This window comes from Nycticebus coucang, chromosome 4 (assembly GCF_027406575.1).
Source record: "Nycticebus coucang isolate mNycCou1 chromosome 4, mNycCou1.pri, whole genome shotgun sequence".
NCBI classification, from domain to species: domain Eukaryota; kingdom Metazoa; phylum Chordata; class Mammalia; order Primates; family Lorisidae; genus Nycticebus; species Nycticebus coucang.
This window is the reverse complement of record NC_069783.1, coordinates 13,684,136-13,704,591: the sequence shown is the minus strand read 5'-3', so window position 1 is coordinate 13,704,591 and position 20,456 is coordinate 13,684,136. Positions and strand designations below refer to the sequence as shown.

At 40.0% G+C, this 20,456-nt stretch overlaps 1 protein-coding gene across 2 annotated transcripts in view; it reads left to right on the top strand.

Moving 5' to 3' along the window:
* NBAS (NBAS subunit of NRZ tethering complex) overlaps window positions 1-20,456 on the top strand; it is a 408,191-nt gene that overhangs the window by 270,967 nt on the left and 116,768 nt on the right. For both annotated transcript variants that reach the window (XM_053587868.1, XM_053587869.1), the window contains 3 exons: window positions 600-676; window positions 1,006-1,143; window positions 16,857-17,086. In XM_053587868.1, coding sequence (XP_053443843.1) covers window positions 600-676; window positions 1,006-1,143; window positions 16,857-17,086 — 445 coding nt within the window. The remainder of the gene's footprint in view (window positions 1-599; window positions 677-1,005; window positions 1,144-16,856; window positions 17,087-20,456) is intronic.

Sequence of the window (20,456 nt, the reverse complement as noted above, 5' to 3'; positions counted from 1 at the left end):
AACTGATTTTCTATTTGTGGAGTGTGATGAAGAGGAATGTCCTCAGAAGGAACATCATGTTATCATGGTAACCCTCCCTTTGTACTCACAAAGCTGTTTTATCGCTGTCACCTTACTCATATAGTCGCCTTCCATATTAGCTATAATTGTTATACATAATTTTATAGCATGGTCTGCATCTTTAAAACTTAAAGACTGAGGCTTCAGATCATCCTCACTAATGTCTTTGGCATTTAACTTTGCAGCTGCACTAACAGAATTTCCCAAATATAAGTAACAAACAGCATACTCCTTCCAACTTAAGGGAATGTTGTTTTTTTAACATAGTTCCATGTGATGTGTGTTTAGACTTTCTTAAAAGGTCTTAAAGAATATTTTGAGGGTGGCGCCTGAGGCTCAAGGAGTAGGGCACCAGTCCCATACGCCGGAGGCGGCAGGTTCAAACCCAGCCCCGGCCAAAAACCACAAAAAAAAAAAAAAAAAGAATATTTTGAAACTATCTGTTGAAATCATCGAGAACTAAAATTGTGCACTTAGTAACTAGGACTGTCATACACATCCTCAGCAAAATAATGCATTTTTCTCCCCTCTGCATTTAGTTCTCTTGCAGCTGGCAAGTGATGCTTTGCCAAATGACATGACGTTGGCTCTGGCCTATCTCCTTGCCTTACCACAGGTATGTTTTCCCTTACCAATGAAGAAGAACTTAAAAATGAATAAACCAAACATCTATACCAGGATTTTTCACTGGTAAAGTTGTTTATTTTATGTCATTTTCTTCTGATAGTCCTTCCATAATGTTAGCTTAAGTTATAGTCATCTTTTACATGCATAGGGTCTGTCTTTGTAGTGCCTTCTGAATTTTAATATAGACAGTATTAAATTGAGTTGATATGATAGAAACTTTAGACCAAAATTCTTTAGAAATACCTGGAAATGAAATGGTTTATAGTGATCTTGCTAATTTCCTTTTGGCTGGGTTAATTCTATCATGTTCCCATCTAGGTGTTAGATGCTAACAAATGCTTTGAAAAGCAGTCACACTCTGCGTTGTGTCTCCAGCTGGCGGCTTACTATTACAGCCTACAGATCTATGCACGCTTGGCTCCATGTTTCAGTGACAAGTGCCATCCTCTTTATAGGGTAAGTCCTCATGGTTTCCATGATAATGAGCAGAGTTAAAGCTTTTCTAAAATAGCCGTAACATATGTTTATTTTTGTGAAGGGACTGATCTCCTTTATATCCAGAATGCACTCCAAGTGGCAGACAGTGCTCAGCTTTTCTGTGTTAAGGGAACTTGCCTTTCCGGGTATCAAGAAGAAGGAGACTACCCAGGTGCAGTGGCTCATGCCTGTAATCCTAGCACTCTGGGAGGCCGACACAAGTGGATTGCTTGAACTCAGAAGTTCCAGACCAGCCTGAGCAAGAGCAAGACCTCATCTCTACTAAAAATAGAAAAACGGGCGGTGCCTGTGGCTCAAAGGAGTAGGGTACCAGCTCCATATGCTGGAGGTGGTGGGTTCATACCCAGCCCCAGCCAAAAACTGCAAAAATAAATAAATTAATTAATTAATAAATTAATAAATAAATACATAAAATAAAAGTAGAAAAACTACCAGGAGTTGTGGCAGATGCCTATAGTTCCAGCTACTTGGGAGGCTAAGGCAAGAGGATCACATGAACCCAAGAGTTTGAGGTTGCTGTGAGCTATGATGCCATGGTACTATACCCAGGGCAGCAGAGTGAGACGCTATCTCAAAAAATGAAAAAAATGAAATAAAATAAAGTACAGTAAAATAAAATAAAAAAAATGAAGAAGTAGACTTTCTAATATTTATTATGAATACTAAGTTCTTAGTAAGAAAGGCTAAAACAGTAGGAGAGGCTAAATGGAGAACTTGCTTTTTAATTCACTTCTCAACAGGAAGATGGTTCTGTCCAATTTAGGGAACTGGGCAAAGTAATTCTTTGATAAATACTTCATTTTTATTTTTTTAAGCCAGAGATAGAAGAGTAATTGGACAGATGGAAAGTTAAAACTTAGTATTTCTGCTTGCCGCAGCTTCAGACAACTTTCACGTAACTTTATTGTTAATTTTTGAATGGAAACACCCAAGTGTGGCCTGAAGGTACACAACGTGCCTTCTTTTTTGTGGATGGGAAAGTGTTACAGATGTCACTGGAAAATCTCTCCAGGTTTACTTGTATAGACCTGCCTTAATTAATTGGCATTGGCAAATGATTTACTTTTGAATTGGATTGTTTTAAGAAAATTCCATTTTAAAAGTAGATAAACATAGAATTTTCAAATCCACTCTGTGCATAAATCCATGATCCAAATCTTAAAAACACAAGATTTTTCCTTCAGTGACCCAAAGGAAAATGTAAAGAAGTAATTTCAAATATGTTTCAAAGTTCTAGCTGCCTCAACTATCTATAACATATCTAAACACCTAGAAGCACGTGAAAACATTCCATTTGTGATAATAACTATGGCTTTCATTCAACTATTTTTATTTTTAAAAAGAGGAGAACCATCCACAGAACAGGTGAATGTCCCAAGCCACCATCATTATCCGGAGTGCATCTTCCTTAGGCCCAGTTTTAGTACTGTGATGACATTTGGTTAAGAAACAGGAACACTTTCTTTTTTTAACCAGTTGATACAAGTAGTACTTTATTTTGGAAATTTTCTTTTTGTAGCTATTGCTGCTTTGTACAATTGCTGATCTTACATGAAACGAGTATGCTGTAGTAATTTTGTTTTTATATCTCAGGTATGCTTTTATGTGAAATAAGAAATGTGTGTTGATGTATGTTGTAATTTAAAGGAATGAAGTATTAGGTAGAAAAGTGGTGAGTTTATTTCACCTTCATCTTTTCATTAGTGCTATATATACACACGAGTAGCAAATAATTTGCTCTGAAACTCTGTGTTGAAAAAGCGAAGCTTTACATTGAACAAATGCATTGTTCCTTATTGTAAAGTTGATTTTTGTTCCCCCCAAAATCAGTTGAGTTTTCAAAGTGTATTTGACTGGAATCTCTAGGTGGATATCGCTGAAATGGGATGTCTCTGCTGAAGTAGGATCTCAGCTATCAGTTCAGTTTATGTCACCGGTATTAAGGTTGTGCTGTGTACCTCGTGTGGTGCTGTTCCTTTCCTGGGTTCAGAGGCTCAAAGGCTTCCGTCAGTCAGCATCCCTGTCACTCACAATCCTCAGGTGTGCCACCCTCTCTGCAGAGCCCTGGGGTGGGAAGGCGAATGTGGTGGGTGCCTAACTTCAGGACCCCACCGCTTGCCTAAATCCGCGTGAGTCAGTGGTATAAAGTGGTTTAGAGTGGCTGCCAGCCAGAGAACAGAAGACAGGCAAAACAGATCACAAGTCGCAACTGTTAAGAAAGTCAGAAAGCTGGCGGCATTTTGGCCTGTGAACTTCAGTTTCATTTTCTAAAGACCTTAAATGAAAAAGTATTCTTAGAGGATAGTTCTAGTACAACTTATATTTTTCTGCTTTTCCCTGATAGTAAATTAATTTGTACTAAAAGTGAAAGAAAATTCCCAAAGCATGTACTGTTTGTGACAGTGGAAGAAAACTATTGAATTCCACCCCCACCTTTATATCCAGCCATCACTATTTCCTTCTGCAGTTACTGCAGTCACGCTCCATAACAAACTCCATCTAGGATCTTAACAGCTGGAGCCTGCAAAGAAATGAAATGTAACACTGAAGGATAAGGGTGAGGAGTGAAGGTGTCTAACCCCCTCTCCCCTCCCTCACTCCCCCTTCCCCCAACTTGAATGGAAATGAGCCCTATGTTGGTATATATTAGATCTTCTACTGGCTTTGTATTAGTGTTGAGTACATTGGATAATTGCTTTTCAATTCTTGTGATACTTTACTAAGAAGAATGTGTTTTAACTCCATCCAGGTTAATACAAAAGATGTGAAGTCACGGTCTTTTTTATGGCTGCATAGTATTCCATGGTATGCATATACCACAATTAGTTAATCCATTCCTGAGTTGATGGGCACTGATTTTCACATCTTGATGATTGTAAATTGAGCTGCAATAAACAGTCTAGTGCAAATTCCTTATGATAAAATGATTTTTTTTTCTTCTGGATAGATGCCTAGAAGTGGGATTGCAGGGTCAAATGGAAGATCTAATTTGAGTTCTTTGAGGATTCTCCATACTTCTTTCCAAAAAGGCTGTGTTAGTTTACAATCCCACCAGCAGTGTTCCCTCTCTCCACATCCATGCCAGTATCTACAACTTCAGGACTTTGTGATGTGGGATAATCTTACTGGGGTTAGGTGATATCTCAGGGTGATTTTGATTTGCATTTCTCTGATGATTAAGGACAGTGAACATTTTTTCATATGTTTGTTAGCCATTTGTCTGTCTTGCTTATAGAGGGTTCTGTTCATGTCCCTTGACCAGCGATAGATGTGATTGTTAGTTATTTTTTTTGTTGATTAATTTGAGTTCTCTGTAGATCTTAGTTATCAAGCCTTTATCAGATCCATAATATGCAAATATCTTTTCCCATCTGAAGGTTGTCTGTTTGCTTTGATTATTGTGTCCTTAGCTGTGCAGAAGCTTTTCAATTTAATTAACTGCCATTTGTTTATTTTTTTGTTGTTGTTGTAATTGTCACAGAAGTCTTCTTCATAAAATCTTTCCCCAGACCAGTATCTTCAAGAGTTTTCCCAACAATTTCTTCAAGGATTTTTGTCGTTTCATGAAATATAAATCTTTTATCCATCTCGAATCAATTTTTGTAAGTGGTGAAAGTTGCGAGTCCAGTTTCAGTCTTTTACATGTGGTTATCTAGTTCTCCCAGTACCATTTATTGAATAGGGATTCTTTTGCCAGTGTATGTTCTTGTTTGGTCTACCAAATATCAGGTGGCTGGAAGATGTTACTTTCATCTCATGGTTTTCTATTTAGCTCCAAATGTCAGTGTCTCTATTTTTGTGTCAATACCATGCTGTTTTGATCACTATGGATTTGTATTGTAGCTGAAAGTCTGGTTGGTTGATTCCCCTCGCTTTTATTTTTATTATTATTACTAAGAATTGGCTTGGTTATACAGGTTTTTTTTCTGGTTCCATACAAAACAAAGAACTATTTTTTTCCAAATCTTCAAAGTATGATGTTGCTATTTTAATGGGGATTGAGTTGAATCTGTTGTTTGCCTTGGGACATATAGACATTTTAACAGTATGGATTCTTCCCAGCCAGGAGCATGGCCTATTCTTCTGTTTGTTAATGTCTTCTGCTATTTCTTTTCTTAGGGTTTCATAATTCTCTTTATAAGGATCCTTCACCTCTTTTGTTAGGTATATTCCTAGGTATTTCATTTTTTTGAAGCTACTGTGTAGGAAATTATGTCTTTTTTTTGGAATTATGTCTTTGATTAGCTTCTCAACTTGGCTGATTCCTGTTTTTTCTTTCCAGTTTTTGTTAACCACTATTTCTGCCCTTTGACTCTTGGTCTGGTTCCCATTGCTTTTCCTAGCTCTTAGCCTCTGGTACCAGGTTGTCACACTACCCACCAATCTTGTAGCAGTTCCTGCTATCTGCCACCATTCCCTTTCTGGGCCCAATAGCTAGCTGTCTTATATTTATCATGTGACTTCTTCATGCCAGGCAATGTTCTGGTGGAAGCAATAGCGAAGATATTAATTAAGCCCTCACTCTTGTAGAACTTAAATTTTACTGAGAAAAGAGCCACTGTATGCAAGACAAGTAGTAAAATATTTAAAATAAATAAAATACACTCAAGGTCATTGCTTCGGGAAGCAATATTATAGCTTCATGAGAATAGAAGTTAATGTTGTCCATGGGCCCATGGTGATGTCTCAACACATGATTTCTGACTTCTCAGCTGCTCTGGACAGAAACTGATGTGCTCTCCAAGAGACAGTACATGGACAGGTCACAAGCCAGCCAGTTCTCCAAGGCAACTGGAGACTTACTGGCAAGTCTATGGAAATCATTTAATTTGAGTCTAAAAGAATGAAGAGTTAAAAAGCATCCAGAATTTTTTTTTCTTCCATAGGAAGCAGAGATTCTGAAACTCTTCCAAACAGACAGATGGGTTAAGAGTGTGGGGAGCCAGGCACCATGGCTCTGGGAGGTCAAGGCAGGTGGATTTCTTGAGCTCAGGAGTTTGTGACTGGGCTGAGCAAAAGTAAGACCTGGTGTCTACTAAAAATAGAAAAACTATCTGGGCATAGTGGAAAAACTAGCTGGTGCATATGGTCCCAGCTCTACTTGGGAGACTGAGGCAAGAGGATCGCTTGAGCTCAAGAGTTTGAGGTTGCTGTGAGATATGATGGCCCAGGCACTCAACCCAGGGAGAGAGTGAGACTGTTTCAAAAAAAAAAAAATAAAAAGAGGAAGTATAAGGAAGTCACCACCTCTCCTTTTCACCTCCCCACCTCTGTCCCTACCTCAATTCAGTCTTCCATTGTTCCTCACCTGAACTACCATGGCAACCTCTTAAACATCACTTTCTCTTCATTTTTGTTACTTTTGTGTTTTTTCCCCAAACAAGTGCTAGGTTGTCTTTCTCAAGTGGAGATCAGCTCATCCTCCTGCCACTGCCCCCACAAGGTCTGCACATCCCCGTGGCCTCTGTTTCTCCATCTTCATCGTTCCTTGTTCCAGCCTCACCAAACTGCTTATAACCCTGGGCCTTCTGTTTCCTGGTCTCCAAGCACGTTGCACTCCCTGTCTGTAATCTTGTGCCCGGATTCCTTTGCTTAGGTACTTGGCTCAGGTGGGAGCTCACAGGAAGCTTTCTTCCAGGCCCCCAGCTGGGCTGTCTACTCCCACATGTGTTTGTGCCTCCCTGTACTTAGGTTTGTTGTAGCATGTGCCCTCTGTTGTTTGAGGTTACATACTCTACGTCTCCCTAGGTAATGAACTGTTTGAGGGCAGTATCTATGGTATTTTGGGGGTTTCCTAGTGCTTAGAGCAAGAGAACCTGGAATATAAAGGGTGGTAGACAAATGTTCACTGGGTAGATGACTGAAAATCCATGAATAACTCTTCCTTACATCTGAGATCGTTGAAGTGTGTGTGTGTGCGCGCGTGTGCATTTTCATCACATTGTCATGTGAGTTTGTTATGCTAGGCAGTGTTCTGGAGGAAACAGCAGGGAACCAAAGTACAGTAGAACCTCTGTAAGTTGACCACCCAAGCGACTGTACCAAACTGGTCAACCTATGAAGGTGGTCGACATAAGGAACTAGGCCAGCGGTTCTCATCCTGTGGGTTGTGACCCCTTTGTAACAATGAAAATACATCGTGGCTTTAGGAAGGTTGAGAACCACTGAACTAGGCATACCGTACTACTGATACAAATGTGTGGTGCATGTCTGGTCTGTGAAAACCAGTCAACTTCAGGAGATGGTCAGTGTAGGGAGGTGGCCAACTACGGAGGTTTTCAGCCTTATAGGACTTACATTGAGGAAAGAGGTACTATTCACAAAACAAGTAAATAAAATAAATATATGCTGTGCTAGATGGTAGTAAGAACTATTAAAAAGATTAAAGGAATGGGCAGAGAGAGTGAGTTAGTTTATAGTTTACTGAAATAGGGTCAGAGAAGGCTTGCACTAAGAAGATGACATTTGAATAAAGAGGAGAGGGCACAGCAGCCCCTTGTAGATGCCTGGGGAAGGGCGATTTCAGCGAATACCAGTGACAAAGGCTTGGAAGTGTCACTGTGCCTGCTGTAGGAACTGTGGTATTTTTTCAAAAAGCGTTTGTGATCATGTTAAAATTTTGCCATATAAAATTCAAAGCATAGAGGAGATCTGACTCTAGGAAAGGACAGAACTACAGCCAGTGGCCAGACTTCTTTGTGACCTGTGGGGCTTTTCTCCTATCTGACTCACATAGTGTCAGGCAGGGGGGTGACAGCAGCCATCAGCTTGTTTATGGGAGCTGTCAGACTAACCCTGAGAAGGCACTGGGCTGTCTTAAGGTGCCTTCACATTCGTTCTGCCATTTGATCCTTTGAGCAACCCCATTTTGCAGAGGAGAAATCTTCTCTGGAGAAGATAAGACTCAGAAATGTGGTTACTTGCTCAAGATTACTCTGGTAGAAAGTGACATCTTGTCACTTAGAGCGCCTGCTTCCAGGTTTTACCTGCTTTGTACTTGGCCGTGCAGTGCTCTAGCTATTTTCCAAAGAAACAGTGTCACTCTTTGGGACCTGAGTGATCTCTGCGGCATGCACGGCCAATGGGTAGTTGTCAGCAGGGTATTTCCAGGTATGCTCTGTGTCAACCAGTTAAATCTAAACTCCTGACTACGGCAGGTGAGACCCTCGGTGAACTCGCTGCCCTTTTGTACCCCTCTAGCTGTGTTTCTTGACACTACCACTTTAAAGTTGATGCTCTGGATACTTTGAACGTAGGTTTCTCTGAATTTCCCATCCTTTGCTGTGTCTCTGTGTATGTGCAGATGTAATCTCCCCTGCCTGGAATACCTCCTCCTCCTCCTCACCGGGACAGACAAGTCTGAGCCCAGAGATACCCTCTGTAACCTCCCCTGCCTCCCCGCAGATCTCGGCCCTCTTCCCTTTGTGTGTACACCTGGGGAGCAGTTCTTGTTAGGGCATTACAGTCGGTGCACATTTCTCTGCTTTCAATGTGGTGACCTTATTTGGGGACAGGTATTCTGTTTCTTCTGGCATCCTCACTGCTCACCCACGGCAGTCACTCAGTGGCTGTGGATTGGCATGCAAATAAGTTCAAGAATCATGTCAAGTGCTGTGTGTCAGGACAGGCTTGAGATTTCAAGTTTGCTGGTGTGAGTCCTGATCCTCTTGGATTTGAGAGAAACACGGGTGGGCACAATAGCTGGATGTTTTAAGTACATAAGAGTTTCCCATTTACTGCCTAATGGCTTATTATTTGAGTATTGTCAGCCTCTTCCTCTGCACAAAATAGTACTGCTGGGTTTGTAATTAAATATGACAAACTCCTGATGAATCATCTTGGAAACTGAAAAGTGGTTTCGATTTGTTGCCTACACATAATAACACCCAGTGAGGCTCAGCTTTCACTCAGTCGTCAGTTCAGCTTGTTTCTACTTCCATGGTCTTTTCTTATTTTCTCTTTCCACACCCTGGAGTTATGTGCTGCAGGAGTGTGAGCTCGGGGAGATGACAGCTTCGCGTGAGGGTATTGATGTAATTTGTGGGGTTATTTCTGATACAAGGCCTGAGCTTAAAGGGCTGCCTTCCAGCAAAGGCTCTTGGAATTGGACAGCACACAGGTGTCTTTGGAGCTGCTACCCTGCTTGCCTACATTTTTCTATTCAGTTTTGTATAGTGATTGGCAAATAGAGAGAATTTTATCTTCTAGTATTTTCCTAATTAACTCATTTTTTTATGGTTGAAAATAATGCACACAGGACCCCAAAACTCCAGTGCTAAAATGGATATACCAGAAAAGGTCAGTGTGTCCTTTTCTTATCAGTCCAGAAATGGTTTATGCCTCTGCATCTTTGTATAACTACATTTTAGACAAGTTTAAGGAAAGTATGTACATTGTTCTTTTTTTACCTTGATTTTGTAGTTAATTGTACCTTGATTTTTTTCACTTATATCTTACTTTCATAAATAACATAAATGTATCTTGAAGCGTGATCTACCTAGCATTCTTTTAGAAAAGTTTTCAGAAGAGAAAATCAGTTAACAATGGAAACATGTCCTCTAGTTTTATAGGCTAGGGAAGCAAACTCAGCAGGGGATGAAATTCAAAACTTTATGGTAGACTATTTCTAAAATGTGTTTTTTTAAGCTACTAATTGAAAATACTAAGTAGAAAATTATCTCAGGCAAAATAACAACCCTAGAGGGGAAACACACCACCTGTTTAAAACTTTCCAAATAATATTACCAAGAAATGGAGACTATTAAACCAGAATGGATTAATTACCTCTGCTAGTAAGCCGTAGATTAAGTCATTGAGCATTCTGTTGTCATGAATATTTATGCATGTTTTGTTTTTACAGGGATTTGACCATATTCTTTCAAGAAATCATATTTTCTTCACCCACCTTGAAGTTGCCAAGTTTTGGGCAGGGGGAAATAGAATAATTTAACTCTTCACAATTTTCATTTTAATTCTTAATGGCTTTTTTTTTTTTTTTGCTGTTAGTTTCTGCAGCATGTGATGTTTTGCCTAGATTTAGAAGCTACCCATAAAGCTCTTCACAATCTTCTTAGGGGCTAAAAACTTTCATACCCATGGATCATGTCACTGGCTGAGGTAGGAAAAGAGGGAGAGAAGTTTGAATGTGTTCTAAACAAATCCTGGGTGATTTCAGGTGCGAAGCTGGATGTAGACCATTTCTGGAGACCTGTTCGGCAGTGTGGGGAGAAGGGTGGGGAGCCAGGCAGTTTGACCCCCTCCCCACTGCAGGACCACAGCTCTGGAAGCTTCAAGCACAGATTGGGCATCTGCAGAACAGGAACAGTGGCCTGGTGTGAGGGCCAAATGAAAATCATGTGAAAGCACTTTAGAACCTTTCAATGTTGTGCACTTGTGTGGGTGAACAAAGGACTATGAAATAAAGTGTTGAGGTGAATGGGAGATGCTTTAGAATATTTTAAGAAAAGATATGATAAGCTCAGGGGAAGAATTTTTTATGAAAATTTAAATCGAATGTTGGAAACAATCATAACCAGTGAAGTTTCTTGAGGAAGAGATGAAAAGAGGCAGTGACAATGATAAGAAAATAATTTGCATGGGATGCTAGAACTTTGGTCAGCCATTCAGTCTCATTTAATCTTTATGCAGACCCAGAAGAAATTGCTTCAATTTTAGAAATGGAAAACTTGAAACTCGGGAGGGAAAAACTGGTAATCCAGGTCTTTGATGCCAATTCCCACGTTTTCCTTCCGTAACTAATTTTATTTTTATTGGAGGCCTTTGTGAGACATTATCAGCATTGTTTTACACAATAAATTAAAGCACTAAAAATCTTCCTGTATACTTAACAAATATTTGATGATCCATAAACTTGTAGACAGTAACCTGTCACCAAGAAATTAATACAATGCCCCTATTCACTACCCTATTACGACAGAATTTTAAAAGGAAAAATAATATATCGGGGACTTGAACAAGAAATGGTGTTCTTTCTTGTGATTCTGAAACATTATTATTATTAAAGAATTAAAATGAGAGACTTGGAAATACAGCTGAGATTGGATATCCTGTTGAAAATCTACCTTTGTGTGTGTGCTGTGGGCATTTGTATTCACATACACACATGTATGGGATGAAAAAAGAAATGTATGTGTGAAAAAAGTCTACCTAGAATAATAGAATGACAGTACTAAAATCTGTCATTGAAAGTCTATCATTTGTAAAAGGACTCTTATGCCAAATATTATTTACATTTAGTGGGAGCTGTATATACTCTGGTCTAATCAATAAGCTTTATAATTTTAAGCAATTTCCTTCCCTACATGCCAAATATAAAAGGATGGTTCTTGGGAAGTATTATCCTTAGGAATCACATCACTGCTTTGCCACTTACCAGCTTAATTACCTCAGACAAGTTACTTAACTCCTCATTCATCTGTAAAACAGAGATAATGTTATACGACCACCAGTTTTGATTGCCCGTTGCTTGGTGACAGACCAATGCACTGAAACATTGAGTGTTGCGGCCACCAAGTGAGGAGGTAGGAGGGAACCTCAAACCTGCCTCTCTGATGGGTCTCACACTGGGGGTTTTATAAGAATTTGGGGATGGTGGTAAAGGGGCTTGCTGACTGATTGAGAAGTGAGGGGTAAAGTCATGGGACAACGACGAAGAAACCAGGTCCGCAGAGAGGGTCATTACACTGGCTGGTGTCAGTGAACTCACTAGATTGCAGGATCTGGATAATATCTCACTCAGATGGAAAACTTTGTAGTTTCCTACATTAAAGATATTAAGTGTATCTTAATTAAAGAAATGATTAAGAGCTGGGCAGGTGGCTCATGCCGATAAAACCTAGCCCTCTGGGAGGCTGAGGCTGGAGGATTGCTTGAGCTCAGGAGTTGGCAACCAGCCTGAGCAGGAGTGAGACCCCATAGTCTTAGCTACTCAGGAGTCTGAGGCAAGAGGATCACTGGAGCCCAGGAGTTAGAGTTTCCTGTGAACTATGATGATGTCACAGGACACTAGCCTGGGGCAACAGAATGGACTCTGTTTCAAAAAAAAAAAAAAAAAAAAGAAATGGTTAAGGGAAACTATGGTGCCTCGTGACAGAAGGCTATTATAAGGAAAAGGGCTAAAAGTAATTTTAAGGAAGTGTGTTAAAGGGCAAGTTGTTTTGTGCTTAACTATGTTTCTATTTGAAGTCTGTATTTTTATACCATAACATTTGGTTTTTCTTTTAGACAGTTTCAAGGAGACTAAGAGAGGCCTGTCCAACACGATTGTTTATTAAGTAAGACCCAGTACATGGATGTTTAGCACTAGGATGTTTGATCCTGAAGACTGAAATACTGGATTTTGGGTTTTAAATAGTTTTTATGAAAAGTGATGTGATACTGTGAAGTATATATTTGGTCTTCATCCCCCTTTCCTTGGATACAACTGCTAAATATCCTTGGAATTTCCAAAGTGCTGTCTTTTTGTGTGCTAGTACTGATAGCTTCAGGAAGGGGGCTTATCACAACAGAGACTAAGGCATTATTAGAAGGTTGGGACTTCTCGCATCCCTCCAACGTCCAGGGAGGGGACAGTGAAAGTTAAAATGATCACCAATGGCAAATGGTTTAATCAGTCTTGCTTATGTAATGAAGCCTTGTAAAAACTCAAGAGGACAGGGTTTAGAGAGCTTCTGGACAGCTGACATTGTGAATGTTTCTTGAGGATGGTGCTCCAGGAGAGAGCGTAGAAGCCCCAAACCTCACCCCATTCGTTCATCCCTGTATCTTTATCCTGTGTAATATCCTTTGCAATTAACCAGTTAGCATAAGTTACATGTTTCCTTGAGTCCTGTAAACTGATCCAGCAAATTAATCTAACTCAAGAAAGGGGTCATGGGAATGTTTCTGGCAATGGACATAGGAAAGAGGATCACACACCTCAGCTCTTAGTGTACCTGAGGGGTCATGGGAATGCTTTTGTTTTCTTTGTCAAAGATCACATGGCAATATGAGGCTAGTTTCATTTCTAGATTCTCTGTTCTGTTCCATAGATCTATGCTTCTGTTTTTATGCTAACACCATGCTGTTTTCATCACTATAGACTTAATAGTATAGCCTGAAGACTGGTAAAGTGATCCCTTAGATTTGTTATTATTTTGTAGAATTGTATTGGTTATTTGGGTTTTTCTGGTTCCATACAAAACATAGAACTGTTTTGTTTTTTTTTTTTAAGATCTTCAAAGTATGATATTGGTATTTTAATGGGTATTGCATTAAATCTAAAGATTGCTTTGGGTAGTATAGACATTTTAACAATGTTGATTCTTCCAAGCCAAGAGCCCAATATGTTCTTCCATCCATTAATATCCTCTGCAGTTTCTTTTCTCAGTATTTCTTAGTTCTGTCTGTGGACCTCTTTCACATTCTTAGTAAATACATTCCAAGGTATTTCATTTTCTTTCATGCTACTGTGAAGAGTATTATGTCTTTGATTTGATTCTCAGCTTGGTATTGTTGATGTGTATAAAGGCTGCTGATTTGTGTATCAATTCCAGGAATCTCACTGTGGAGTCCTTGGGGTTGTCTAAGTATAAGATCTTATCATCAGCAAAAAGTAATAGTTTGGCCTCTTCTGTTCTCATTTGAATATCCTTGATAACCTTGTCTTGTCTGATTGCACTGGCTAGGATGCCTAACACTATGTTGGATGGTAGTGGCAATAGCAGCCATCCGTGTCCGGTTCCAGTTCTAAGAGGGAATGCTTTTCAGTTTTTCTCTGTTCAATATGATGTTGGTTATTGGTTTGTCATAGATGGCTTCTATCAGTTTAAAATTGTCCCATCTATGCCAGCTTTCTATCAAAAAAGAATTCAAGAACATTTCTTTAATTGGTTTTTATCATAAAAGGATGCCAAATTTTGTCAAATGTTTTTCCTGCATCTATTGAGAGGATCATAAGGTCTTTTTTTTTTTTTTCTTCTGTTTATGTGGTGAATTACATTCATAGATACTCAATAAAATTATAGCAAATACAGTTAAGCTACACATCAAAAGAATAATTCATCATGACCAGTTGGGGTTCATCTCAGGGATGCAAGGCTGATTCAAGATGGACTATAAAAATGTAGTCCACTATGTCATTTCTTTCATGGGCAAAAGGAAATAATACATACTTTGTTGCCACATATGAATCTGAGGTTTTTTGTGGAGACGTGAAACTTCCAGCAGGATAAATAAGAGCCTGTGTAAATGTTTACAGTAATTATGCTCATTATTGCTACATGCTGCCATTTTGCAGTTCTGTTTTCCACTGACCTTAAGATTTGTTTCATAAATTGTATTAGAATACAGAGAGAACAGAAATGGGGGGTGTTGTACTACTGATGATCAGTGAAAAGTACGTAGGCCTGTCTTGCATACGTGTACCAAATCTTGGAGATGTTAGAAAATAAAACATCGAAAATGAATGTGGAACACACACTGTGAGGAATTACTGGTAGAATAGAGACGGCTGATTCCATGAGGACAGGGTGGAAACAGCGGCCTGGTAGAGAGGCCGTGTGGTTACACATGCAAGCAGCTTAGATGGCTGTAGCCTTTCCTACAGAGTGCATCGGACCAGTTTAGGCTGAGAAATTTAGCCTGAAACCACCAGTGAAAGTATGCATGTATATGTGAAGAAAAGCCTTCTTCATCGTTTTGGTGAACATGGGTTTGCTGGTGGAATGTCAATCTGGGGTTCTAGGATCTTCTTCAAAGAATAACTCAAAAGAGCTTTCCTGCCACCGTGAACCCTAATCTTTAGGTATTTGGTCTTGCTCTCTCTACAGCTGGGCAGGAAAGGTGCTGACCAGATGCAGTGAGAGGACAGCAGATAGCAGCAGAGCACACCCGTGGGACGGGGCAGGTGTAGATGGGCCGCTGGCCCTGAGCACCACCAGGGACCCAAAACTGCAGGGGTGGCTGTGCCCTTTTTATGGTTGAGGATGGTGCCCTAAAGTGTTTGGACATAGGCAGAAAGAGAATTGAGTTAAATTTCAGCCTCAGGTGCACTAAGAGCTGAGGTGTGTGATCCTCTTTCCTATGTCCATTGCCAGAAACACTTCATATGCAGCTGGTTCCCACATCACTCTCTATTAGCAGTTAGATTTGGTATTCACTCCATCAAGGAAAGGCCTTAGCACATTCTCTTCCCTTTACTGGATTCTGTCACTCTAGTTTTTGCTGGCCTCTTTACTACAGGTACCGGAGTACTTAGCCCAGTTACTAAGTCTTCCAGAAAAACTTTGTGACACTTGCCCCAGCCCAACTCCTTTGTATGCCCACAGTGCCCCATGCTTACTGCTGTCACCTTGTGTTACAGTTTGCCTGATTGTCTCTCCCAGTAGACTCCATTCCTGGAGGAAAGAGCTATATCCTCCTTGTATACCACTTGGTGCATAATGAGTGCACAAAAATAATATTTGTTGAATGGGTGAAAAGATAGTCCTACTGTAGGAAAGTTAGTCTTCAAAGCCAGAGTAAGACTCTGTGTGCGCATAGAGGCAAGGGAAAAAATTAAACATGATAAAGTTGACTTTTATTCAAATCCACCTGCTAGAATTCAGGAGCATTTCTTTAATTGGTTTTTGTCAGTACTCCCAGGTTGTTCCTTAATAGCATCAAGAGAGAGACTGTCAGGCTAGGTTTGGTAATATAGACTCGACAATGACAAATCTCCTGTGTGCCTCAGAACAATGGCTCACACATTAGAAATGCTGACAGCTTGCTATAATTAGGAATGTGTTTCTGAGAACCAAAGGTAGAGTCTTGTTTTTTTTCTAATTTGCTTATATTAAAATATGTACCATGAATTCCCCCAAATTAGGATTGATTGAATTAATGCTGTTTAAGTATTATGCTCCATGTTAAGTAATTCCAGAATTATGGCTGAGTTGCTATTACTTTGTTGACACCCAGACTATAATATAAATAAATGTGGCCAGTTAATCACTTATTCTCCTTTCCTGTCAGTTGGATTCCAGGTTTTGTTCTGTTTGAATAATTTTGTTGTTAGAGAAGCTGCTAAGAGTCATAGAACGGTACCCTAGTGAGCGGAGTAAAATGAATTGGATGCTTTTTTATACAACTGGAAGTATTTATAATTCCAGGAAGAGGGTGAATTGTTTCTTCCAAGTTATCCGTGGAGAAAATATTTTCTTCTCAGCTGCCCATCCATTTATAGTGAGGTTACCGAACTGCAGCGTTTTTATTGAGAACACTTATGGTGGTCCATAGGAAACTTATCCAGAGGCAATGGTGATGAAAATTACTTCTACAATGAGTTACCATGAACACTCAGGTGATTGGGAAACAAATGTGTAAAGGTTTACGACAAGAATGTATTATATTTTAAAGTGGGTGGGGGTTTTTAACGTAGAAGAATAGTGCAAGGGACCAGAAAGCTGTGTCTAGGCCCAGTTCTGTGCCCCGTCTTTGTGGACTGCAAGGTGGGTGAAGCACCTCTGCAGCTGACTTCACAGAGCAGCGTGAGCCTTGTTAAATGGCAATAGTGGGTGAAGAGACAAACAGGTGCTCTGCAGACGTGGTCTTTTTTTCTTTGTTACAAATTACAAATTTGCTCATATTTGTATGATGTTTGTAAAATCTATTATTTTCTGTGCTGCTCATAGGCCGATCCTGAAGAGCTTATCAAGATGGTCACCAGGCACATAACTCGTCATGGACGTGAAGCCTGGCCTGAAGACCTTGTCTCACTGACCACACAGTTACACTACTACAATGAGCGTCTCCTGGATTTCACTCAAGCTCAAGTCCTTCAGGGCCTTGGGAAGGGTGTGGATGTGCAGCGGTTTACCACGGATGACCAGTATAAAAGGGAAACTATCCTTGGTCTAGCAGAGTAAGGGATACCTTTGTCTCAAAAGGGGTGGACTTATACCTTCAGAATCTGTTCAAAAAAGAAAAGTAAAGGTATAGAGGATGGCTTTAAACTTCAGAAGAACAGGTTGAATTATCAGGAATATTATTCACAGTTCTTTGAAAATACACATCTCTGATTACCATGAACAGGGCTTTCTTCCACTTCATCAGTCTTTTGTGGAACATGTGTGTCTTCCTAAACAGATCAATAGATGCAGACATTTTGACTATTTAAAAATATTTTCCTATGATTTTTAAATTATTATTTTAAAATAATGATTTTTAAGTTATAAAACTTTATTTTTTTTAAAGAAATTTCTATTTAAGTTTCCCATGATTTTGATAGTTCATTACCAAGATTATGACCTTGTAAGAGGTAATAGCATCTGGTCAGGGTTGAAAAGTGTGAAGCTTATGATAGAAATTTAAAAATAAATTGCCCTTTATTCCTGGCAAGAAATCTCACTTTGCAAAGTGCATTAAGTTTAATTTCTTCAGTATGTTAAAAATTAGATACAGGTGACTTAATAGCAGAAGAAAATCCAGAATTGCAATTCATGGTACCTGGGCTTCTAGAGAGAGAAGCCAGCTGGCTTTACTAGTCTCTGCTGTCAGAGAGAGGCAACTGCTATTTTTTCCTTTTGCCCCTTATTCCTGTTAAGGGAAGAGCAGACCTTTGTGTGAGATGGAAATTCAGTTCAAGTCCCAGTTGGAAGAATTGTTTTCTAGGTATGGAATTTCCTTTAGTTTTAGTATGGCTAAAACTAAAGGAAATTGCTTTTTCTTTTTGTAATTCAGATCAAAAGAGAAGTACTTACGTGTCAGAAGATGGGAAAGTGTGTTCCTTCACAACAGTTTTTAATGGCACGATTTATTGGGTGCTTACCATGAGTAAGACACTGCGCAAGTTATTCTGTAAAGTTTATTTTAGAGACATCTTTTACTCTTCAGAAGTGACCATATGAGATAAAATGATGCTCAGGCGTGCTGAAGCGCTGGCCTGGTGTTTCTATAGGCAGTGAGGACAGCAGCTGTGAGTGTTGTTTGGACTTGGTGCGTCTTCTCCGCAGCATCACGTGCCTTCCCCTATAATCGCTTCCATTACTGCGGGAGCAGCGGCATGCCATCCAGTGTAGGTTAAGAAACTAAGTTGTACCCACATTTAATAGTTATTGCTCTCTCCTGATAAATTACTTTAAAATAACAAGGACTGTCTTGATTATGGTAGTAGTGTGTATTATTTTTTAGCACTATCATTTACATTCTTGAGAAAGTCACAAACAAGCCTTGGTACCCGTTGATAATTTTACATTAGCCTGCACTTCTTCCCTATTAGAATATATCCAAGTTATCTTTAGATTAAGACAGAATATAGAGGTCAAAAGAAAGATAGTAGGAACAACCTACTGGTCTCAATTAAGAAAGGAAACATGGAATATTTTTTTTCTACTCTATTCTCCTGGAGGCTCATAATTTCATAGAATCATTTAATGTCTAATTTGAAAGTGACCTAAGAGATTGTTTAGTCCAATCTCCTCACTCTTTGGAAAAGGAATCTAAAAACCAAAGAGCTTTGAAGAGTTTCTTAAGGTCACACACCGTCAGTTGTTGAGCCTGAGTTTCTAACGGCCACGTCCAATGTTTTTGTTTGGGCGTTTTGTAATTCTTGCTACCATGTACATGGCTTCTTAGAGGAGGGTTGTTATGCAGAATACAAGTTTGTAAGGCAAGGCATGTCAATCATAATTTACATTTTGCTAGAGCTTTTGTCCTTTATTTTCTTTTTTTAAGTATCCAACTAGCATATATTATTTGAAGTCTATCCTAGAGGACAAATATATGCTTTTGACAAATATATAATAGATTCTTCCCTACAGTCTGTGGCTTAGAAAAATATACAGCAGTCTTTGAACGGCTTCTTTAAAGTGCCTCAATGTTTCCGTGGGTTTGCTGCTTTTGGAGATGGGATTTCGATGTTTTGGATACAAGATCCGTAAAGCCCTGCGTCCTCCTGTTTTCCAGCTCTCCTTTCACTTGTACACAATAGGATCATTCTTCATTATCTTATTCATTGTATCTCTCTAGCTCTATTTTAATGCCAGCTGTTTGCTATAAGGGCATTGTCTATTTCCTTTATTGTCTGTATGTCATAAATAAGACACGTACATTCTAAGGGTTCAGGCAGGGTAGCTTTGAAGAGGGCGTAACATTGTTTGAGTCCTTCCCACCTTTATCAAGTGATAGAAGATTTCAATACTTAGTGTGTCTCTGTGCCAAGCAGTGTGCCAGATTCTCGTAATAGAAAGGATGAGATAGTAACAGACCTCATTCCCAGGGAATTCCCATTCCTCCATGTGAAGATAGTACTCTGAAATTCTTCAGGAAGTAATTTCTGATTTAAACTGACCTAAACCATAGGCTGACAAACATAATCCTTGGCCTCTTTTTAATAGCCCACGACAAAAAATGCTTTTTATATTTTTAAAGGTTTCTGGGAAAGCAAACAAACAAAATAAATAAATAAAAACAAGGTTTTGCCACAGACTGTGTGGCAGTAAAGCCTGCAGTATATACCATGTGGCCCTTTTCAGAAAATGTTTGCCAACCCTTGGCTGATCAAGCACATAAATACCGTGGTTTCTTTAGCAAGGGAAAGACAGTCTTAGCAGTGCACCTTAATAATAACAGAAATTTCATTTCTGCTTCTGTATTTTTTCCCAAACCAACTAAGAATCTGTCTTGCATTTCTCTACTTAGGGGATATAGGGGTCTAGCAATACTCTTTCTAGGAATTGATGTGGCCATTTTCTTAGAAGTCCTTATATGCCTGGAGATCATCAGATCTGGCAGTGACTTTCCTGACTCTCTGTTGCCTGTAGAGGCGGGCGCAGGTCCCTTAGCGGCCTGAGGACCCTGCATTCCTCTCTGTGACAGCCTTTCTCCTCCACCTCCTGGAGAGGGGGGCACAGGTCCCTTAGCGGCCTGAGGACCCTGCATTCCTCTCTGTGACAGCCTTTCTCCTCCACCTCCTGGAGAGGGGGGCACAGGTCCCTTAGCGGCCTGAGGACCCTGCATTCCTCTCTGTGACAGCCTTTCTCCTCCACCTCCTGGAGAGGGGGGCACAGGTCCCTTAGCGGCCTGAGGACCCTGCGTTCCTCACTGTGACAGCCTTTCTCCTCCACCTCCTGGAGAGGGGGGCACAGGTCCCTTAGCGGCCTGAGGACCCTGCATTCCTCTCTGTGACAGCCTTTCTCCTCCACCTCCTGGAGAGGGGGACACAGGTCCCTTAGCGGCCTGAGGACCCTGCATTCCTCGCTGTGACAGCCTTTCTCCTCCACCTCCTGGAGTGG